This window comes from Panthera uncia, assembly GCF_023721935.1.
Source record: "Panthera uncia isolate 11264 chromosome A1 unlocalized genomic scaffold, Puncia_PCG_1.0 HiC_scaffold_17, whole genome shotgun sequence".
NCBI lineage: Eukaryota > Metazoa > Chordata > Mammalia > Carnivora > Felidae > Panthera > Panthera uncia.
Genome location: NW_026057577.1, coordinates 114,107,470 through 114,132,273, shown reverse-complemented (window position 1 = coordinate 114,132,273; position 24,804 = coordinate 114,107,470). Strand labels below are relative to the sequence as shown.

Genomic DNA, 24,804 nt, shown 5'->3' with positions numbered 1-24,804 from the left:
TGTGTTTTATGACTGAAATATTGTATAGAATGTCTCTGCAATAATTAGTTCTTGCTGTTGACCATATTTCTTTTAATCTTTCATATTATATATAACACTACGAGCATTATTTTTATGCATTAGCCTTTTTTCCCTTAATTTAGGCCATTTTTTAAGGATAGATTTCCAGAAGTAATAATTATGCATTAAAAGGTTTAAACATTTTTATGGTTATTTATGCATATAAAGAATGGCTTTACAAAGGCATTACAATAACTATGTTTTAGGGAGTCTGTTCAATAATTTAGTATTTGCAATTGTTATAAAACACTTCTATTCGTACTAGCTTTACCCAAAGGATTTACACAAAATAAGCCCCATCCCTTTCAATATGACAGAGTTTCAAATATTTATATATTTTAAAAAATATATTCCCTAAGTACCTACGTTTAGTTGACAGAACCTCTCGACTCTCCTTCAGATATTTTTTTTGTATAGTAAACATCCCCAACTTTCCCTCAAGCATCTCTGGTCTGACAAAATTACCAGGCTCTTAACCATCTGAGTCATAGTCTCCTAAATACATTCCATTGTGCCTATGTCCCTCTTAATTTGGAGATTACAGACATGGTCTGACAGTGCAGAGCACAGAGGGGTGATCACTTTCCTTGACCAGGGCATCTATTTCCAGCAATGCAGCCTAAGGTCACATTAGCATTTTTTGGTACTGAAATACACGGTTGGCTCATGCTTACTTCCTATCAACAAATCCCCCATGTGTTTTTTACATGAATTCCTATTAAATCACATTGCCCACATCCTGTATTGATGTAGTTAAGTGAAGTTATTTACATAGGTTCTTACTAAACTTTAACTAGTTTATTAAGTTTCTTGTTCCAGAATGTTGTGACACTTCTGATTGTCCAAATAGGTATATTGATTTCCTTGACGCATACCTTTATGCTTTCTGTATCTTCACAAAAGTCATAAATAAAGATATATGCTAAGACAATCCCAAGTACAGTCTTATGTACATAATTAACGTCCTTTGGTTTGCAGCGATCAGCATCTTTGTATATAGCTTTTCAGCCAGCAGCGAATCAGCAGCTGTGAATCCACCCAAGTGCCTTAACACTCAACTACATTCATTCATCCTATTCCTGAAGATATCATAGGAGACCTTGTTAAATGGCTTCCTAGGGCTAAAATAAATCATGATTATATTTTTTCATTAATTATTATTAAATTGATTTTATAATTCTGTCTGAAAAAACAGTAAGTGATTTTAACCTGGGGTCTCATAACTATCCTTATTTTTTAAGTGCTTACAAATTAGTACATACTAATATTAAATCTTATGATAATCAAATATTTAATTTCCCTGTGAAATTCTCAGTTCTTCCTAGGAAAAAGTCACTTATGCTACCATGTGTGTTTTATAAACTAATATAGCAGCAGACTTAACCAACAAGTATTGTTTCAGCCCCCAAATAAAAAATATAATAAAGTGATATATAATACAATAAATAAAATATTCTGAGATCTCTCTTCTATGTATTTTATGATTTTTTAATTCACATCATCTGCAATTTGGGGAAGAAACTCAGCTTATTTTCAATAACATTGCATTACTAACATAGGGTAACTATAATTATGTCTATGAGAACTACTGTCATTGTCTTAGAACTAGTCATGAAATAACTAAAATAAATGTTTCTCTTTGTTCAAAAATGCTAACTGAGTTATTTAACTTCCAGGGTGCTTATTGGCTCTCCTTTAGTTGGTCAACCCAACAACAGAACTGGAGATGTCTATAAGTGTCCAGTTGGGAGAAGCAAACCATTACCTTGCGTAAAGTTGGATCTGCCTGGTATGTAAAGACTTTACATTAAAGTCTGATCCTAAATTATACTCAGTAGTTGCATAAAAAATAATTTTAACTCAATAAAATTGAGAAGAATCTATAAATGTTCTTCAATTCTTATCATTAAAATTCACATAAAATGACATTTTGATTCCGAACTTTAGAAATAAAAGAACTTTCCCAAAACCTGGCCCATTACATTGCTCCCACAAAATTTAATTGTTTGTTTGTTTGTTTGTTTGTTTGTTTGTTTTTAAAGAAAATAGCAGGGGCATTTGGGTGGCTCAGTTGGTTAAGTGTTCGACTTTGGTTTAGGTCATGATCTCATGGCTCGTGAGTTTGAGCCCCGCATTGGGCTCTGTGGTGACAGCTCAGAGCCTGGAGCCTGCTTCAGATTCTGTGTCTCCCTCTCTCTCTCTTCCTCTCTTTCTCTCTCTCTCTCTCTCTCAAAAATAAATAAACATTAAAAAAAATTTTTTAATAAAATAGCAGAGAAGGAATTGTAGTACATGAATTCTTTTAAAGAGAATAGCACAAGGTAAATTTATGTAGAAATGGATATATTTGATAGAAATATCACTATAATTAGAACATAACTAGAAAATTCCTACTAGAATTATCCGAGACTTACAATTCAGTGTTCTATACAGTATTAAATGTATTAAAATAACACATACTTTAACAGTTTATTTCAAATATTCTATTTTTCAGTTCTCTTTTTTCAATTTCCTGTTTATTATGAACATTTTTCCTTTACATTTATGAACATAGTTATAACAGCTGCTTTAATATCCTTGCCTGATAATTACAACATGTGGAATATCTCAACATCGCTTTCCATTTATTACCTTTCTCTTAAGATTGAGTCACATTTCCTTTTTTTTCTTATGTTTATTAATTTTGGATTACGTCCTGGATTATACTTTTGAGCTATAAGTGTAGAGGTTCTAGATCTGTTATTTGCCTTTGAATAGTCTTAACTTTTTGTTTTAGCAGACAGTTTACTTGGCTGAACTCAATTTCTGAACTGCAGTGGGAAGCAGTTAAAATCTCCATTCAGTTCTTCTCATTGTAGCTGAGCTGTTTGAAGTTTACTCTGCATATGTATATATACATTTCAAGTGCTTCAGATATTTGGACAGAGCATATGTGTGTATGTTAGAACTCTCTTTTTGTGTCTCTACTTTCCAAGATATACCCCTTCACTTTACAGCTTCTGTCATTACCCTAATCTCTGTCCTCTGTTTATTCAAAACAGTAAGACTTTGACTACTATTTGAGGTTTAGCCATAGCTAGGACCTTCCCTTGGGGGAAAGCAAGCACATAAACAGGAAACTCAGCCAGTGCTAATCTCTTCTTACAAGTATAGACTTCCCTCCAGTTTCTGTCTGCTTTTGGTTGCTTTCTAGTGCCTTCAGATGGTTGTTTCTTTTTTCTTTTTTTTTTCCTTTTCCTAGAGTTATTTGCAAAAGACTTGTTCTAATAGGAGCTACTCCTTCATTACCAAAAACTATAATGGAGTTTTAACATTAGCATGGAGATTTTAGCTACATCGACAACAGTGGAGACATTTCTGCTGTGGTCCCTAACATCCTAATGTCCCAGCTCATCCTGGATCAACTCTAGTATAAAAAACTCTAATCCAGATTATTCAAGACCAGTGTAGATAATGGTCCAGTTCCAGGTGCTTTCAAGGCAAACCAGACTAAACTCTGGGACAAAGACCAATATGCTCACATTAGGAAGACAGTGTGACCATTCAGGAATCTCTGCTTCCATTCCTCACTCTGCATCTATAATGGTCTTAAGGTAGGAAAAACTTTTGGGCATGAAGAGTGAGGTAAATCTTTCTTGAACCTGAGTTTTGCCACTTTCAAATATTTCAGCACTCTGCTAAGCAGGGTTTAGAAAATTTTGATTTTCCTGCCCAGTCTTTTTTCACTATGAATAAGTGGAACTTCCTGCCACTTTTGCCAGGTTGGCCTGCTTCAAGACCCAACATTCCCATCTGGAATGACAAATGGCATCCCTTCATTGTTTCTTTTACCCAAACTTCCTGACCACTACTCCTTCTTGCTCTAGTTTTCTTTGTAAACTTCATGATGTCCCCATGATGGTGAAATCGATGTTCAAAATATATATTGGTGGGTTTTTTTTTCTGCTCTACTACCCATTTTCCCTCTTCTTGTCAGAAGTGATGCTATATCATTGGCCATCTATAACATACAGATATAGCATGCAAGGTAAGTGTTTAAGTTTCCTTTATATATCTACAATACTATGAGGTTAAGTATTCTATTTGTTTTAATTAGCAAAAATGTGTGAAAGGCTGTCCCACATTTTCTCATTGCCCCACTAGCTCTGCATTCTTTTACAGTTCAGCAGAAGTATTTGAGACAGTTATCCAGACAACATTTCTGGGACATAAGCCAGGTTTTCAGCCTTAGCTTGTTCATTATATTCCTTAATAATACTTTGAAGACTATTTAGTTGAATCAAAAGAAAAATGTGCTATGATATGAACAAAGCAAATAGAATGTCCTAACGAGAAGGCACTTAATTTTACTTTGTTTTCCACCCTCATAAAAGTTTGTTTCTATTTTTAGTTAATACATCAATTCCCAATGTCACGGAAGTAAAGGAGAACATGACGTTTGGATCAACTTTAGTCACCAACCCAAATGGAGGGTTTCTGGTAAGAAAGCAAGGAGTTAGTTAAGGAGCCAAGAATGCCATCATTGTAAGTCTTTATAAAATTTGTTATATAATTTTTAATCTTATGGTTTTAATTTTTTAAAAGGCATGTGGGCCCTTGTATGCCTATAGATGTGGACATTTACATTACACAACTGGAATCTGTTCTGATGTTAGCTCCACATTTCAAGTCGTGAACTCCATTGCTCCTGTACAAGGTACAGATTTTATGTGATGTTCTTACATGTTTGAAAAGTGTAAGCAGTGAATGAGACATATATATATACACAGGAGCATACCAAAAAGCTTGAAGTATTTTCTCAGCTACCAGCATTACCAATTTAGGTAAATGTTTGCTTTGCCAATATATAACCAAACCCCACTGCTATTTTTGGACTTGATATTAGTGTAAATAACCTTTAACAAAGTCTTGTTTAAACATCATAGCTAAAGCTGTCACATTGTTTTTATTTAAAGAATGAGTCTCTTTGAAGAAAGTAATCTCACTTGAAATACACACAGAATGAGAACAGTTACATAAATTCATACTGAGAAAACTTCCAAAGATAATTCATACAATGTTAATTACAATTCAGTAGAGATGTTTTACTTGATAAGAATCCCAAACCCATTGCTATTGAATGTAATGGTATTTATCAACTTTATTTTTGTAAAACTACTTCTTTCTCATTATAGAAGCAATGTGTTCACCATGTAGACTACCAGCTTATCTTTTTTAAAAATGAGCCTATTTCAGCCATGAAAACACTTCATACACTTTCATACTATCTAAAAAGATAAACTCGAAATTTGCACAGTTGACTCCTTTTATTGCAGAATGCAGCACTCAACTGGACATAGTCATCGTGCTGGATGGCTCCAACAGTATTTATCCCTGGGAGAGTGTTACAGCTTTTTTAAATGACCTTCTTGAAAGAATGGATATTGGTCCTAAACAGACACAGGTATGTGACTACGCATTTTGATTTCTGTTGTTCTAAAGATAAAAATGCATAGATTTTTAATAAAACAAAATATTCTGAACATAAATTAATCAATAAAGCTAATATTCAGGATGAATTTTATATTCCATATCCCTGTTTTTTCCTCCTGATGAAAGGGACATTACTGGAAGACCCTGTTATTTTCTAAACAGAAAATATAATGAAAGCTGCCATTTCTGATGCTCTTGAAAAATATCCCCTATAAATCATAATTGAATTCTTACTTATAAAGTAAGTGTGTAACCAGCTTCGGTAATATCAGAACAGGGTTTCAGAATTTGTGGAAACTAATCTGACATCCCAAAGAACACATCACATTAAATCCCCTCTCTTATATTATACAAGTAAATTAGTAAGTGATCACAGGATATCGCTTAAAGACCATTTTTTTCTCATCTTTAATACTTTCTTAAGCAAAATCCAAGTGCTCGATGCTTTAGCTACATTAAGCTGGATTTTTTTTTCTCCCCATGAGTATCTGTTTCTGAACACATTCCCTTTATTGCCATTAAATGAAGTGAAGCTTCTCACATGGTTTAGACACTGAGTTTGGGTTTTAGACACTGAGTTCGGGTTTAATTAATCTAATGCTGATTAAACTTATACAGCCATATGGCTTAAAATACAGAGAAGACAGTGGATAACAGGCAAATTAAATGTCAGAGTGAGGTCAGTGCCTTGAGAACAGGAATTAGCACTGGAGTCAGAGTCAAATGGTTGTTTCATGGTTTGGGGACTGCAGGAGAGCAAAGAAGATGTTAGATCTGCACCTGCAGACCAGTGTCTTTCCTTTTCTCTCTGAAGCTCTACTTTGGAGAAATTTCTGAAGCACTGAAAAAGTGGTCTGACTGCATTGTTTGCCACACCCACACCTGGTACAGGACATGACTATACACACACACACACACACATATATGATATGCTTGTATATTTTTCTGTATATATATATATATATATATATATATATATATATATATATATGCCTATAAATGTATGTATAGATAGATACACACACACACACATTTACAAAATGAATTTCCCCAAAAGGATGGTAGTTAAAAATTGCAAAGTAGATGCAAACCTCAAAGTGAAATGTCATATGGCTGTGTTCCAAGGCTGAATAGGTGAGAGCTAGGTGAGGAGTAAGGCTTTGTATATCCTTCTGGACAATAAAGAACATCTTGAAATCAGTATAAAATTATTTGAAAAATAGACTTTTATGCATCACAAAAGGTAAATTTTCCTGGATGCAAGTTTCTCATCTGCAATTAGTCTTCCCAAGTGAATTACCAGAAGTTTGGTGTCTCTTCTTGATACAGGGCATAAGGCAGCCTGCATCCTTTTAAAGACCATTCGAGGGGTGCCTGAATGGCTCAGTTGGTTAGGCATCTGACTCTTGATCATGTCATGATCAGAGTCAAGCTCAGGTCATGATCTCATGGCTTTGTGGGTTTAAGCTCCCCATCAGGCTCTATGCGGCCCTGCAGAGCCTGCTTGGGATTCTCTTTATTGTCTCTCTGCCCCTCCCCAACTTGCACTGTCTCTGTCTCTCTCAAAATAAATAAACTTAAAAAAAAAAAGACCATTCTAGAATTGTGACTTGCTCTTCCATCTGGTACATGTTTCACGTGGACCCTTTTTTTGCCCCCTGCTGAGGACCTCTCCCTTCCTCTTTTGCCCTCTTCCCCAATCCTTTCTCTCCTTGGTAAATAGAGCTTCATAGGGCTATAAAATTAAAGCTGGATGGAATTGTAGAGGACTTTTAGCCCCAAATCTCAATTTATGGAGGAGATAGGAGAGGCTAAGTAACTTGTTAAATAAAGTAAGTTGCTTGTTGATGACAGATCAGAAACCATAGCTTTCCAGCTGCAGTTCAGCTGTTTGGAGAAGTTTCAGGGCTGGTCCAGTCTGATGTCCCTAAATAGTAGGTCTCTGGTCCTTTTTATCTCATCATGGTTGCCCATAGCTTCCTTGGCCAGACCCCTTGGCACTCTGTCCTCTGCACTGACATACCTGTGACCAGATGGCTGGATCACAGCTCTCCCCTCTTTTACTGCCTTTCCCCATAATGTCCAATCTTCCCTTCCACCTGTTTTGTCCACCCCATTCTACTTCCTTATCCAAGCCTTTCTTTCCAAAGCTAAGAATAGTCTTGGAATATTTTCTTGTTATTTCTAATATTTTTAGTCATCTGGAAATTTTATTTTACTTTTAAATGAATTTGTCTATTTCAATGTAAAAAAAAGTTTATTTATTTGTAGCTATCTGTGGACATTAGTGCAGCAGTGACATGTTTGGAGTTACTCTACAACTCCAGGAAGGAAATCTACAAGGCTATCTTACAAAAATAATCACTGCCTCAGTGGGGTTCTGTGCCCATGACTCAGTTTTATAAAGAACTCAGTTTTGTAAACAATCAATTGTTTATATGCTCAACCTGTTCTGCTATAGTTTTGATGTTTCTGTCTACTAGAACTGTAGTTAATTTTCTATTTCTGTAGTGAAAGTCCTAATAGAGCAGCTATTCTGCCAGCCACCAGTGCAATTCTAGCCTGCCAGGGTTGTATACCTTTCTTGGCGGCGGGGGGAGAACAATCACTTTATTCAGAGGAATGGGGGCCAGCCCTTAGAGTTCAGATGCTACCAGACTATGGGAGGGAAACGAACATACTCTGAGGCAGAAGAGTCGGGTTACTTGTTTCCAGGACCTGATTCTACAAAGGGCAAGATTTCAAAATGCAACCCTGTGCACTGAGTCATTTGTAGTATCCACTGACTTCACCTGCTTCCTAAAGAGAGAGGAGCTGCTTAAATGGCTGAATTTTTATGTCACATTTTGCTTGTATCATTCATTGTGGAGTTTAGCCATACTCCTTCATTCATTTATTCAAGTATGTTTCCTGAGGGTTTACAATGTACTCGGCTCTGTGCTGGGGCTTGGATAATCATAGAGACAAGATAGACACAGCCACTGCCCTCATAGAGCTTCTGTTGTAATGCAGTGTTTCTCCAAAAGAGGCTTATAGAACTTCTCTTCCCAAATCCCTGAGGTGCTTGGGCTGTACCCCAGATTTCAGAATCAGTCTCTCAGAGTGGGGCCATAGAGCCTGCATTTTAAGTAAGCAACCTACATGATTCTTAAACACATTAAAGTTTGAGAAACACAGGACTAATGCATTATTATATATTGATGTGTGTGTGTGTTTCTGCTGCATCTCTAGATACAGACTTTATATCATCTTTTAATTCTTGTCATTGGCCAGACAGTGCTTTGCTGTGACAGAGTGGGTTCTTAATGAGACCCTGTTGAATAAGTGTGTATATCATAATTAATGCTTTTTAAAATTTTTTTCTGATAGGTGAACATTTAATGAGACTTTTTTTTCTATAACTGGCATTTTAATTTTCTATTAAACACTTTTATATTTGGGCTTTAGTGTTTACACTTTAGTATTTTCTAATCTTTTTCTATTTTGACTTAAGTTGTGTTAGTGACTAGTTTCATAAGTTATTCTCTAAGTGAAGGGGATTGAAAAGGACATATTTACTACTAAGCCATCACTTTTGCTGAAGTGGTGAAAAGGGTCTTAACACCTTTAAATTCCCTTTAAAGTTTGATCTTCCTTTAGTGGATTCAGAAAAGAAATTTGTTCATATAAATTTTGGAAAAATATTTACTTTTGGAAAAATACTCTTCAAAGAAATGTGTACTGAAAAGCATGGTTATCATTCATGTGGTCTTATAGTAATTCTCTCCAAAAACACAATTTATTTTAACATCCATTTTCCTCCCTGACTGACTATAATATAATTTAAATAGGTTTTGTGGGTGGGTGTGGGGGGGTGTACATCTTTTGTTTTTGTTTGTTTTCAATTACAACACCCAATTCTGCCCTAAGATTGGCAGAATCTGCTTCTGGATTTTTTTCTCCCCGTAACTTATCCTCCCTACCTCCATTCCTGAAAGGGAAAGATGTAAAAACAAACTGTGAGGGAGAATACCCAGAAGGAGCTGCCAAGATAGAAAGCTAAGAGATGGATGGAGGACTCTTCACCCATATCAAGGGTATAAAGGAATTCAGAATGGAGTTAAGAGGATTTCTGAAGAAGATTTCTCTGCAAGCAGGGCCTAGTGAGAAAGGCTTCAGTGGGTTCACACAATGAGCTTGATGTGTTTTCTAAAGTTGGGACACACAGTTGACTAGTGCTTCACTCCTGCCTGAAATACCTAAAGGGCAAGATAGCAGCTGTCTAGCTGCTGACAGGCAAGTCAGATGAGAGGTAGCTGCAGTCAGATTTCCCTGCAGTCCCAAGGTCTGTCATTACAAAGAATGTGTATATTCATGGATCATCACGGAGTCATGTTAGGTACTGCCCTCAGACTCTTCTGGAGGTGAGCAGAGACTTCTGCACAAAAAAGCGGAAGATATCCCTGATGAGGGCAGTAGTGACATGTATTCACTCAGACAAGGAAGTAGGTGAAGAGAAATCTGCAGAGAACCCACAAGAAAGTTGTTAGCACCTGGTAGCACCTGATCCATCTCAGGATAGCACCGGTCAAGTAAAAATTCCTATACCCTTTATTTATCTCCGTTACCCCTGTCCCCGGAGAGGTCAGAGACTACAGTTAACAATCTAAGGGGAGATGAGTAAAGAAACAAAGAAAGAAACAGCCACCTATGCCGCTTTCTCAACTACATGCTTCTCATCTCCTGTAAGGCTTAGTGAGGGGAGAAGACGTACTATGAATCAACTTTGATATTTTGTCTCCTAGAGTGTGTTTTAATCTAGGTTGAACCATATGAAATTGTTGCTATTCGATCATTTTTGACCTACAAATACAGCAATTTCATGTGGTATGACCTACATTAAAATACAATTGACTCGGGGTGCCTCGGTAGCTCAGTCAGTTGAGTTTCCAGCTTCGGTTCAGGTCATGATCTCATGGCTCGTGATTTCGAGCCCCAAGTTGGGCTCTGTGCTGCCAGCACAGAGCCTGCAGCTTCCTTTGGATTCTGTGTCTCCCTCTCTCTCTGCCTTTCCCCTGCTCACTCTCTCTCTCTAGCTCCCAAAAATAAATAAACATTAAAAATTAAAAAAAAAATACAGTTGACTCTAGGATAATGTGAAGGTTAGGGGCACTGACTTGCTGTGCAGTCAAAAATGTGCATATAACTTTGACTCCCCCAGAACTTAACTACTAATAGCCTACTGTTGACTGAAAGCCCTGCCAATAACATAGCAGTGGATTAACACATATTGTATGTTTTATGTTTTATATGCCATATTCTACAATAAAGTAAGCTAGAGAAAAGAAAATGCTATTATGAAAATCATAAAGAAGGGGCGCCTGGGTGGCTCAGTCAGCTAAGCTTCTGACTGTTGATTTTGGCTCAGGTGATGAGCTTACTATTAGGGAGATCTAGCCACATTGGGCTTTGCGCTGACAGCTTAGAGCCTACTTGGGATCCTCTGTATTCCCTCTCTCTCTGCCCCTCCCCCATTCACTGTCTTGCTTTCTCTCTCTGTCTCAAAAAATTCACGTATAAGTGGACCCGCACAGTTCAAACCCGTGTTGTTCAAGGATCAATTATATAGGTCTTTTCTTTTTTAATAGATATTTTAAAACTATTAAGACACTTATCTTTCTATCCAGGGAGAATAGAAGAACTTCACCCTAAATAAATTTTAAAGGGATCATGAGCCAAAAAAAAAATCACGTCATTCTGACTACACCTCATGAATTCTTGTGTACTGTATTGATTATGGCTATACACTTAGTACAACAGGTAAAGATAAAATATGATGGCCTATTGTCTGCATTCATAGATTTGTCATTTAGTAATTGCATGTATTGAAAGATAGTTGCAAAGAAATGAAAGGAATTGTCAACTCCACAAAGGAAAAAAAAAACAAACAGAGAGGAAGGGAGAAAGAAGGAAAACTTAAACTTGAGCGTTGAAGTTTCCACATGACAATCAGTGTACATTAGGGGACGCAGCATAAGTGACAAAAACATCAACTCCAAATAGCTACTCAAAGTTTCGTACAGGTTTCTGTGTGGTCCCACTAAGACTTTTGCTAACATAGTGAAGGAATTTTTGTCAACCAATTTTTTTACCCAAGACAGAGTAAAGGCTATAAAATTGCCTTTTAAAAAAAAACCACCTATAAAAACAAACCTGAAACACTCTGAGCTTGCCATAAAAGATACGATGGTATAAACATTGTGGAGGTCTTATCGATCCTCAATACCTAAACATAACACTGCTTTTAATAATAAATGAGAATGATATAAATATGCCAAATACGAGTGCATTACCCTAAATAAAACCAGTAAATTGTGAGGCTTGATATAAAAGTGAAATATACTAATGGAACAATGTCTAGATTGTTGCTATCAAAAGCACAGCATAGCATTAAACCAGGCAAAATGAAAGAGAGAGATTAATTAAATTTTAGGAATATTATTTATCTTTCTTTTTACTGCACGTTTTATGGCCATTTCCTCTGAAGCCTTATTCATTGTTTTGAAGTCTGAATAGAAGCCTGAAGGCACCTTGCAGCTGAATCCTTGTCAATCAGGCTATAGTATCTGACAGCGGTACTGTGAATAAGGTGAATCTTCTCTGTCACTAGCCACCCAATCTCCATTCTCCCCTACCTCCATCCCTGAGCTATCTTTCCAAGGTAAAATTCAGATCATAGCATTTCCCTGGGTAAAAATCTCCTGTCTTTGCCTGCTGAGTAATATCCAAGCTCCCCAGTGGATTGGAAAGCATCTGTCACCTGGCGCCACTCATTCCCACTGCTGCCTGCCTCCCTGGTGCCTTCTTGCCTCTCTTCTGGCTCTGCAGCCACTCCTCCCCTCGCTTTCCCTGAACACATCGCCAGTGTCCACAGGAGCCCCTCCCCAGAGTGCCCTTCTCTACCCCAAGCCCTAGGTGCTAGGTGACTTAGTTCCAGTGTCACTGTCTCTGTCACATTCCATGATCTTTCCACCCCTCTTCCCACAAACAATTCCCTCCCCTCTGTCCCCATAAGTTCTACTCACCCTTCACTTACAGCTCTCATCACTCAGTAGCACTATCTTTTCCTTCTGTGTCTGTCTCTCCTGGCAGACTGTGAATTCCACTTTGACAGCATTGTGCCTTAATCCTTTTATTTATGGGATACAGTTTAGAGTTTTATGTGTTGCTGAGCATATAGGAGGTAAATCATTTGGGTTGGAAAAATCTCATTGCTGGGACTTTTCATTTCTCCTTGTGTTAAAAATCATTGTTGTAATGACCTCTTTCTCTCAGTCTACTTCATGAAGTCATTGAGCTAGAAGTGATTCTTTGTGGGGGACCTCCCCCAGACACTCTTTACGTTAGGTTCCAGACTTTTCTTTACAGGTGTTCCCGCCCCAGCCCCATTCACCTCTCATCCTGATTGCTCCCACAGTCTTCTCAGAACTTTACTTGTACTCCCTTATCCTTGCATTTTTGAACTTGGATCAATTTCATTACAGCATCATCCGAGAAGGCAGCTTAAGACACCATTTTCCTAGGACCTATATCTATCATCTATCAACTTTATGTTTCTGAGGACTCATTTCATTTCCTTATGATCCAGTCTCACTTATGCCTCCCTTCACAGTGACAAACGGTGAAGCCTGGTTCCAGCTAACATAGCCTCAGAATGGCCCATGCTGACAGTTCACTGGGATTACAGTCTGTATTATTACTGCATTCTTACTCCAACTTAATCACATTAGAAGCATGTGGTAGGGGGCAGGGCTTTGCACCATAGTTTGGTTAAAGGAAATATAAATTGGCCGGACACAAAGCCTGAGCTCTTTTCATGTTCAGCAATGGGGGATCTCCCACGGAACACTTCATTGTTTTACCCTATCATTATTCCCCTAAAGAAGACACTGGGTTGATAATGTTAATTGTTGAATGGAAAGCCCAGAAACTTAGTTTGTGCTTTAGAAATTAAAATTTAAAGGGGCGCCTGGGTGGCTCAGTTGGTTGAGCATCCGATTTTGGTTTAGGTCATGATCTCACTGTCTGTGAGTTCGAGCCCCGTGTCGGGCTCTGTGCTGACAGCTCAGAGCCTGGAGCCTGCTTCGGATCCTGTGTCTCCCTCTCTCTCTGCCCCTCCCCTGCTCTTGTTCTGTCTCTCTGTCAAAAATAAATAAAACATTAAAAAAATTTTAAAAAAAGAAATTAAAATTTAGCAACTGCTGTTATAACTTTAACTTAACAATACAAGGTATTAGAATATAATTCTAAATGAGGAAATAATTCCACTTCTTCATAACTCTTTGACTCAATATACTTAGTAGCTATTTTACATACTTCTCTTTCTTAAACTTCTTTGTCATTCTGTGTTACTTGAATTTCATGGAAAAAAAAATCAGAAGGCCCTCCTTTCAGTGATTTCATTTATATTTCTCACATTCACTTTCTTCCTCTTTCTTCTCTACCCCCTAAAAGAAATGAAAACCATCCACATAATAAATTCATTGTAATTCAGCAGATATATATGAAGTGACTTCTTGATTAAGTATTAAGCTAGGTGTCATGGGCAATTAAAAAAAAAACTGTAACTTTGTCCCTGAGCCCAAAATACTTCCAACTTAGAAATTAGGTAAAATCTTATATTTGGATGAGTACTACAATTATAGTGTATCATGAATATAACAAAGGTGAATGAGGCAGAACAATTATTTGATCTTTACGAGGAGGTAGCTCAATGTTGTAAAGCAATGTTTTCTAAATTATGTTGCTTGAGGTGTTAAATATGTTCTTCCCCCAAAATATTCCCTTAAATAGGAATAAAATATATCAAGTCTTTCAATTCATGATTCACAATGCATATTTTCATATTAAAGACTCAGAGCATTTTCAAAAAAATTTGCTTATGAATCAGAGTAGAGCAACTGGGAACAGAAGAGAAAGCCTTGGCCTTTTGCATTTGAAATTTGTGGCATTTTTTTTTACTTAATATAAATAGCAGAAGGAGAAAGAGAGGCAGACAAAGAGATAAAGGGAGAGACCGAGAGAGACGGAGAGAGAGAGAGAGAGAGAGAGAGAGAGAGAGAAGGGACCCCGTGCTGTAAAGATACATGTTAACTTTGTGTTACCCATTGTTTTTCAAGATTACTTGACCATGGAATTCTTTAAAAATCATAGCGAGTAACATACAGAGGGTGCTAGTACTCCCTAGAAAAGGGGTCAGGGAATATTAGCTCATGGCTTAGCTGAAGAAGGATGGTAAATCTCATGTTTAAGTGGTTTTGAATAAATGTTACAAACCTCTGGTTCATATAACAGAATCCTCTATCAGTTGTGTGCCTGATTTATGTGATAGCCTGAATCTTAGTTCTCTTTGGTCTTAGATTTAATTACATACCTATATCTTTTGTTCTACTTAATCAGGAAGTTCAAACTGTGTCTCCCTAGGAAGTAAAGCCTTCCTTTCCAGTTGTCTCTGAAAAGTGACTGTTGTACTTGTTCTACTCTCTTTTTTTAAATGTTTATTTTTGAGAGAGAGCGCACGCGCGTGCGCGCGCAAGTGGGGGAGGGGGAGAAAGAGAGAGACACAGAATCTGAAGCAGGCTCCAGGCTCTGAGCTGTCAGCACAGTGCCCGACGCCGGGCTCAGACGTGGGGCTCGAACTCAGGAGCCACGAGATCATGACCTGAGCCCAAGTCAGATGCTTAAATGACTGAGCCACCCAGGCTCTCCTTGTTCTACTCTTTATAAGAATATTTTGTTCCTATCTTCCCATGCTGTTTTACTAATGCCCTAAGCTGCTCTTTTTCCATTTTCTCTTCAAGAAAGCCCACATCTAGCCGGTTGCTTCTTTTAGCTGTCATCCTGCTTATTTATTTCCATTCAGCAAACATGCCTAGAGTCTTTCCATCTCCATTACTCCTCAGCAGTCTCTACTTAACTTCTACGCTCTGGTTTTTGTATCATTCCAACACAACTGGCTGCCTCAAGTCAAATATGATGATTATTGGCCATTTTTCTTTTTCTCAGTTCCTAGAATGATTTCAGTTCCTTATAATTTTTGACATATTCTCCACTCAAGACTGCTTTGCTTTCTCTATTCTACATTTGTAAACCCACCGTCTGTTCTTTACCTGGGTACCTACTAAGGGGACTGCATCTTCCTCCCTCCATGAGCCCTTTCACTGTGAGACAATAAATGTACTTGTACTTCTGTCCTCCTGCCTCCTCAAAATCTGTATGCCTCACTTGGCTAACTTTTTATCTTGTTATTTCATTATCATCCTTATTTGATTCTGTTGCATATATATGTGTGTGTGTGTGTGTGCGTGTGTGTGTGTGTGCATATATATATATATATATATATATATATTATCAAGTATAAATCTGTTTTACCTGCCTTAACTTATACCCTAAGCTAGGACTAAAACTGGTTTATTAACTGGGTCCCGTTAATATTCAGCAAAGTGTTACACGTGTTTGCTTTGTGATTTGACCATTTTCCTGTGATGAAAATCAATAAATGCCACCCTTTTCTGGAAAAGACACAGCAGGCCTTATTCTGTCTGATTCGTAAGGAAATATGCAGCCCACTATCAGCCAGGGACCTACACTGAGCGTCATTTCCCTGAGATTTGAGATTCCACTGCCCCCAGTCTTCTCATTTCCCACACATCTTTATGTCTCTCTTTTTCTGCTTATCATTATTTCCCTGCTATCTCAGTCTTATGTGAAATGTTACAGTCATCTAGTAAGAATGTATGAGGGTCAATCATAAGCAAAGCAAAACAGCAGCATGGGATAAGAGAGTACCAAAAGCTATGACATAGTCCATGCTCCTTAGCCCTGCTTGCTCCTATATATAATGCAGTTGGGAGATAAAGCATGCATACAAAGAAGTTCAGAAGAATACAGTACTCCCAGGAGCAAAACAGACAAGTTTGCTTCAGGGGTTAGAGAAGGGGAAGATCAGTAAGCTAGACTGGTGACTAGGTGGAAAAAGTTTTGCAGAGAAAGTGACTCTTTGTACCGGATCTTCCAGAATGGATAGAACTTAGCTTTGTTGGAGGGATGAGGAAAGGCACTTGGTAGGGACAGGGTTCATACTGGGGAGTCCTGAAGACGTGGGAGAACTAGAAAGGCTGTTGAGTGACTGCAGGTCAGGGGAAGAAAACTGAAGTTTACCTTATAGGTCTTGTATTTCCAAGGAGCAGCTTCAAGTTTTATCTGTTTTCTATTTTAAGTAGAATAAAAATTCCATTTAGAGTGTATTTTAAAGTCGTTGATGTAGGCAATGGAGAGTTAGTGGAGATTTTTGAATAAGGATGTTATGTAAGCAGAATTTCAAGGCAGTTAGCCTTACATTTATTTATGTAAGAGCTGAGGAGATGGAGCTGAGGAGAATGAAAATAGGAGGAAGACCAACAGCGGAAAGACCAACTATTGCCACGGTCCAGGTTGAGTGAAGTGAGGTCTGGCCTGAGCCAAGGAAGAAATGCAGAAACACAGATAATAGCTGCCTTAAGTCTGGTTTCCCAGAAGCAAACCCTGAGAAAATGAGCCAAGTGACAGTGATTTACTAAGGGAGTGCTTTTAAAGGAAAATAGTAAGAGATTTGGGGGAGCAAAACAGAGTAACAACTGAGAAGAACCAAGGGTGTGATTTCAAGTGAAATCAAGGCCTTCAGCTAATCTGAGTCAAGGGGCTGGTCTTTCACTGTCTGTACTCAGGCATTGCCTGTGGAGCTTGGCAAAAGGCGATAAAGGAAAAAATTTCCAGGCACTCCTCGCTCTTTGAACCTTTGGAACAAAGCAGATCTAGCAATCCAAGGGCAGACGGTCATCTGAAGAGACTCATGTGGAGTGTTAGAAGCAAAGTATAAAGAAAGGGTGAGGCAACTGACAGTTACAAGTTATCTAAAGAATAAACTTATAGAAGTGAGATATATGTTAAGTAGGTAGAGAAAGACAGACGGAGAGAGAGAGAGAGAGAGAGAAGGTATAAAGCACTGATTTCTGACTTACCAAGAGGCTAAAATTTTTCTGCTGTTCCTGGTGTCCAGATAATCCAATAGTCCATAGTAGGTTTTATAAAATATGTAAAGTATTTTGAAATGTCAAATATTATGGCACAAAGCAGCCTTGTTTAATTGGCATAAATTCTTCCTCTTCTCGTGTGAACTCCTCCCCATGTATCAATGTGATACTGTCTTTTTCCTGAAGAGTTAATAGTTTATGACCAGAATTTGATTGCACTCAATAAATGGGAGCAAAATACGCTCATTAGTACAAAGGAGTAGGACTGTCGAGCAGTGTTATGTGCAACCACATTTGAGATTCATGGCCATAACTTTAAAGTGAGACCAGTCTACAATTTGTGTGATTTTTGTGTAGAAACATTTGAAGTCACAGAAGCACAGAAAGTAAAGGAGATATTTGGACTTAACCAGAGTTGGAGGTTAGCCATGTGAGTTAATGGAGGGGAAAAAAGGTTAAAGGAGTTAAAGTTTGCAAGTAAATGATTGTGGTGATGGACCATGGAATCTAAGCTAGGGACAAAAAAAAAAGTAGGATCTCTGAATTAATTGCAAGTCTTGATATGGTGAAGGAATTGGTGACAGACATAAATGAGCTCAAGTTAATGGTAAAACACTTGAAATTGAGATTGACGTGCTGCAGTTTTTCCAGTTGACAAGGTCAAGGATAAGACCTTGAGAGTGGATGACATAGGTGATGTAGAGGAAAAGATTACTAAAGATGAGGAAGTCAAAGAAATAAGACTAGATTGTTCAATATTTTATCCAAATGAGAGACTACAGTGTTCAGTAGATTCACTCAAGTAGTAAAATGTCCAAGAATAATGACAGGAATGACAGTTTTCAAAGTTCTTTAGCCTCCTGCCTGATCAAACAAAAACAAAGGGAAATAAAAACAAAGAAACTCTGTAAGATGTCCTGAATAGATGAGCAATTAACTTCCACAGCAGCATTTATTCACCTTGGTACCAAAAAATAAGCATAATGTTTATCTAAGTTGCAAAATCATTTTACTTTTATTTATACTGAACATTTCTATACACAAAGACAATGTTGAACCTTCATGGTTTCCCTTAATAATTATACAGTGTCTCCCTAGATTATTAATTAAAACCTATGAGGGTCATTTGGGAGAATAATTTTAAATCTGTGTTGAGAGTAATGGATAACTATCTGTAACACTTAATTATGATTCAAGGAAATAACCTGAATTGGATTTTGAGTGTATCCTCATCCATTTATTTATTTATTTATTTATTTATTTATTTATTTAGCATAATTAGTTGGTTGTAGCCTGCTTATATTTCCAAAAGGACTTTTGGTCATCTTTATTCCAATTATAAGAGCACACGGCTTTGGGACTGATGGTGACAGATATTCAGTGAAAGATATATTCATAGAAGAGCAGGGCTATCCTGGACATAGATTGAGGGATTGCATGTTCAGTCAGCTTATTATATACCTTATCTTACACTTACGTATGCTATCTTTTTCTTATTTATCCTATACCCAACTAAACAACTCTAAGGAATGATTAATGTGTTCTGTTTCTATTTTTAAAATATGATGCTTGTTTGTTTGCTTTACTTGTATTATATTCTCCAGTAGATCTCAATTAGCTAGATAGCTCATTGAATTCATCAAGTAACAATTCATCAATGGCAGCAGCATTTAGCAGAAACTAGTAGGATGAGGCGACACAGAATGCAGGGAGTTCAGGGAGGTGTATTTCTGTAGAGAGGAAGTAGACTGATGGAAAAAGCCCTGGGATAAAAGATTCACATCTTAGACTGGACTCTTTTCTGCCCTTTCACTGTGAGGAATATTTTAAACTTAAATTTCTCATTTATAAAATGTGATACCAATTAATGTTATTGTAATCTGAATAAATTAGGGGAAAGCTTTTCAAAAGGCATTAAAAATATAGGATACTATTCTCACTTAAGCATAATGGTGTAATTGCTTCAAGACGTCTAGTGTACTCTAGAAGGTGGCTCAAAGATGATAAAGATTATTTTAAATTAGAAGGTAGTCTTGTTGGTTTCTGCAAATGCCAGAGTATGCTTCTGGTTTCAAAGAAGACCCAGCTGTGGAAATGTATCTATGAGTCAGACATGTAATTAAAGATTTCTGACAATTGTAACATCCTCAAGGGAGGCTGGAAGGTAGATGCTGAACCTTCATGCCACTTGGAAGTAAGATCAGAATTGGAAATAGGATGGGTATGAAAAAAGCACTAGAGGCAACTTTACCACTGAGCAAACTAGGCAATTGCCTTAGCAAGAAGGCAGCCTTGTCTCAAATTGCTTCCCCAGGACCCAAGAAATGAAGTGCCCAGAATTTCTACATTAAAAAGACATTCATTTGGGTATAGAATTTCTGAATTTCTCATTTTGGGGTGGGAAATTAAACAAAAAGTTATCTTCACTCACAATTCTTGATGTAGATTGATCTATTGGTTCACATCAATATTTAAAAGTAGGTATAGAAAAAGGATAAGAAAAATGGGCATCTGTAAGGGAGAGGGGAGGAATACAGAGCAAGGGAAATCCAATCTGGTGTCACTTTACCCTATGTATCATTTTGCTCCATGATGGCTCTGCAGTTAGCTGCCCACATTATCCTATCTGTGCAAAGGAGGGAACGAAAGGAGGAAGGTAGAAAGAAGGGAAGACTGAACAAGAAAAGGGGTGGTGGGGAGAAGGGCTGGTGTGAGAGAAATGGAAGCTATGCCTGAGCTAGATAAAGCCTGAAGCACATGTGTGCCCTCCCCAGATACATGCCCCACTTACTACTCATCCAGCCTCATCTGGTTTCACTTCCCCTCACAGCCTAGTCCAGGCTTACTGACTTTCTTTCTGTTCTCAGGACATCCCTACTTTTTTCTCATCTCAGCTTCTTCACATACTGATTGCCCTTGTGTGGATCCATCCTCTCACTCTGTCTCCATCCAGGACAGGTCTCCACCCTCCTTGCACCTTTCAGTATCAATTTGAATATCACTTCGAAGAGGCCTTCCCTAACCCCCCATTTTGAAGTAGGGCCCTAGGTTTACTTGCTAAACAGCTTTTCCATTTCAGCCCTCTCTCCATAGTTTGCAATTGAACATGCATTGGAATGATTGTTGAATCTCCCTCTCTCTCTGATTCTCTCTCTCTCTCTCTCTCTCTCTCTCTCATTTAGAAGCTCCATGAAGGCAGAGAGCATGTCAGTGCATTGTATCTTCTACCCCTCAAGGCTTGCCAGAGTCATTCAGTAGAAACTATTGCAGAGATAAACCAATTGTTTAAGAAGTTTAACAACAGCACTTTCATTCTTGTTCCTTGGGCTACGAATATCCACAAGTGGCAGTGGTTATTTCTGTCGGAAGGAGTTGTATACTGATGAATTTTTGAACTATCTAAAAGACAAAAATGTATGACATCTGATCTACATGTCTAAACTAAAGAAAATTGAAATGGAATATTGCTAGATGGTTAACTCACAATGGCTTGGTATTTCAGGTTGGAATTGTACAGTATGGAGAAAATGTAACCCATGAGTTCAACCTCAATAAGTACTCATCAACGGAAGAGGTACTTGTTGCAGCAAATAAAATAATCCAGAGAGGTGGCCGCCAGACTATGACAGCCCTTGGGATAGACACAGCCAGGTATGTGGATTAAAAAATAGACCAAGGTAAAAAAAAACTACACATGACCAACGGTTCACAATCAAGCCCTTTCGAGTGTTGATTGAGCACTTACCTTGGCAATATTTAAAGTCATCTTTTTAAAAAACTGGATTCCACCAATTAGCTAATAGTTATAGGATCAAGTTTTTCTACAACATAGTCTCCCTGCCCTTCTTGTCTTTCCTCTTATTCTAAAGGTTTAAGTCATGGAAAATCAGTCATAAAAACTACTATAGCCTAATGCATCATGTTCTTGGGTGCTAAGACAAAATATTAGTGAATATATTTTCCCTTTGTTCTTTGTTTACAGCTTCTAGGAATCCCATTTTTTAAAAAAGAGGATTAATATTCATCCACTTCTACTCAATATGTATTTATATCCTAGTATGTCCATAATTTTACTGTACCTAATTTAGGGTTATTGAAGCTCTCAAGTAAGAGTTTTTAAGAAGCCAAATTCAATAGCGCTATCTTTGAAATCATTTTCAGTGCAAAGACTGAAAGAAGTGGAAAGAACTTCATCATTTGTGCACTCTTTCTTTCTTCTGTTCTCCAAATTTCCTCTAATTCACATCTCTTCCTTCCTCCTGCACCTCCACGGAGAGCACATAATCCACTCTGTGGTTGAACTTCATTCTATGAGAAGCTACAGAACTGTCCTTTGATCACAATGTAGAACATTTTATTTTCTATATCGTTCCCAATTGCATGCAACTCCCATCATTTGCTGTTTTATTCATAAGTTGCCTTTAAAGCTAGTAAGGTTCTGATCAAAAACTAAACAATACCAAAATCACAGGAAATCTAATAAGTAATGTGACTAATACTAAGGATCCTTCTGTTACGTGTCTTCAACTTCTGGACCTTCATCTGATTTTAAAGAACTAATTACCCATTCTCTCACTTCACTTGTCTGCTAAGATCAGTATTTTAAGAGGGTTAAAATAGTTAATATGGATATTCTGAAGAACTGAGATTTTATGTGCAGCATTAGGCCCCTAAGTGTTAGAGAAGCATGTGGTTCTAGTTATATGGGGCTCAAGAGAAAATAACCACAAACAGATGGGGTAATTTTACATTTACCTGCCTTTCAGATCACCAATTTGCATGCACAGAGAGTGCACATGTTGAGGTGTGCTGAATGCACCTTCTTAAATAATTGACTAAATGTGACTGCACATTCAAAGTAAATCAAAGTGTTCTTTGAAAGCTCTGAGTCTGTAGGGAGCTGTGTATTTTCTAAAGGCATCCACTTAAGAATGAATATTCATCTTTGAAAACTAACTGAAGAAATATTCTGGCTGCTTTGCTCCTGTGTAAATACCACTCTAAATACCATAACCCTATATGGTTTTTGCCTACATGTTTCACAAAGGGTCTAGCTGTAGGGCACACAGTTTATTGAGTTTTGTATATAAATAAAACTCCATAGCGGTATTACTCAGTATCCTTGTACATTCTTTTTTCACATTGAAGCATATTTTTAATTGCTGTTTATTCCTTTCTAGCAGGGCCAATTGCAAACAATATTTTTAATTTTTTAGAATCCTTTACTTCTATTTTCATTGGATGGTAGTATTTGGGGGCCAAGGGCAATTTGCTGAAGATATTTGAAACAGAAAGAGTCTACTCAAGAGTGCTGCCAGTGGCTAGTTTTACATTATATAAAACCAACCCTTGTTTAGATCTAGCAGATTTTCTTTAAGAAATGTCTTTTAATTATCTCCATCAGCTGAGGTTCATTCAGTAATGACCTGTATCTTTGTAAGAAGTAGGAAGTTTTGGTGATCCTCTAAAGAATTAAGACCACAAAAAGGGTTGAATCATATGTGATATCCATGTCTGAACTTCATTTAAAGACTAGTCTTTAACATCTGTTTTCACCTTTGTACATATAAAGAAGTTGGACATCTACCTGTTTAGTGTAGAGGGCAGAAATATGCAGTTCCTTAGTGATCAGTTGTTGTTTTTTTAATCGCTTCTCCTTTATTTTGAAATTTTTAAGAAAAATCAAAAATGTAAAAGAAAGCAAACAACAAAATCCTATGTACTCACCAAACAAATCAACAGTTGTTAATATCTTCTCATATTTGCCTTCAGTCTTTCTAAAGAGAAATAATCACAGATAAAAATCCCTTTGCCCACATCACTGGGATTTTCTCTCCTGCTCACAAGATACCTACTATTGTGCATTTACTGTGTACCTAAGGTACAACTAATGTGTATTGTGCAAACCATTTGGAAGGTTGGTTTAAGAGAAATGTTTTTTTGGCATATTCCAAACTGCAGGTATTTGTCCTCACGACCAAACTAAAATATTTAAAAGGAGCATTCAGTACAATTGCTGCATTTTATACCAAAATCAAAAAAAAATATTATATGAAACCCTTTCATTGTTTCATTCCAGGTAAACTTACTTGACTCAAGAGAGGGAAGTGAGTTGAGTAAAAGAAAATAATACAGGGAAAGTGTGCCTCTGTGTGTGTGTGTGTGTGTGTGTGTGTGTGTGTGTGCACACGCGCCTGTGGAGAAGCACAAAACAAACAAGAATTTAAGTTCCCTTCTCTTTCAGCTCTTTCCATAAATGCTTTTTGAATTAAATAAAAACTCCTTTCTTTGCAGTTAGGGCGTAGCATTTCCCTTTCTCTCCGTGCCACCTTCTCCCACCCCATCCCCAGCAGCCTGTGTCCTAAAACCTAGTTCAGACCAAATTTTTCATAGCTACTCCAGCCCCTTTTGTCCTCCATAGCCCTGCTTTATCACTGACTCAGACCACAACTGTCTGCAGTCTTTTATGACCATGTCTGATTTTCTCCCATACTCCTGTTTTCCCCCAGGTCCCCTCCTCAGCTCAGAGGATTTCCATACTGTTCTATAAATGTCAGAGTAGGTGTGGCAGAAGTGAGGACAGAGCAAAAGTTTCTGCCAAAAGTAGAAGAAAAGAGGAGTGTTTATAGAGAAAGGAGTGGCTGAGAGAGTATTTGAGATCTGACCTTCTCTAGATCTGATGTGTGCTCCAGTGACACCTTCCCTGACAAGTTTCCAAAGAATGAAATACTGCTGCCCTTTGTATATGGGATATGTGATGATCAGCAAAATGGTGACCTCTCCATCATCTGGAATAAATCTAAAACTATTACAAATAATGATCATCATGCCTCCCAGCTTGAACAATGGGTGTCAGTGTTGATCTTGGAAGGACAGCACTAGTCTAGCTACAGTTGTCACTGTTTTTCTTTTGTTTATCACTTTGCCTAACCTTGGGGTGGTGTTTTATTTGCTTCTCTTTTCTCTTTGATTTCTTCAGGAAGGAGGCTTTCACTGAAGCCCGGGGTGCCCGAAGGGGAGTTAAAAAAGTTATGGTAATTGTGACTGATGGGGAGTCCCATGATAACCATCGACTGAATAAGGTCATCCAAGACTGTGAGGATGAAAACATTCAGCGATTTTCCATAGCTGTAAGTACAGGGCTAGAAATGGCTTTCATATTCTGTTGTGAAGACAAGAGGGGTGTGTGTGTGTGTGTGTGTGTGTGTGTGTGTGTGTGTGT

The 24,804-nt window shown here is 37.6% G+C and overlaps 1 protein-coding gene across 4 annotated transcripts in view; it reads left to right on the top strand.

The window, feature by feature from the left end:
* Positions 1-24,804, top strand: part of ITGA1 (integrin subunit alpha 1) — a 163,601-nt gene that overhangs the window by 68,314 nt on the left and 70,483 nt on the right. For 3 of the 4 annotated variants that reach the window (XM_049648089.1, XM_049648092.1, XM_049648088.1), the window contains exons 3-8: positions 1,737-1,849; positions 4,451-4,539; positions 4,645-4,756; positions 5,376-5,503; positions 21,085-21,233; positions 24,562-24,712. In XM_049648089.1, coding sequence (XP_049504046.1) covers positions 1,737-1,849; positions 4,451-4,539; positions 4,645-4,756; positions 5,376-5,503; positions 21,085-21,233; positions 24,562-24,712 — 742 coding nt within the window. The remainder of the gene's footprint in view (positions 1-1,736; positions 1,850-4,450; positions 4,540-4,644; positions 4,757-5,375; positions 5,504-21,084; positions 21,234-24,561; positions 24,713-24,804) is intronic. The other variant, XM_049648090.1, reaches the window with a different exon arrangement.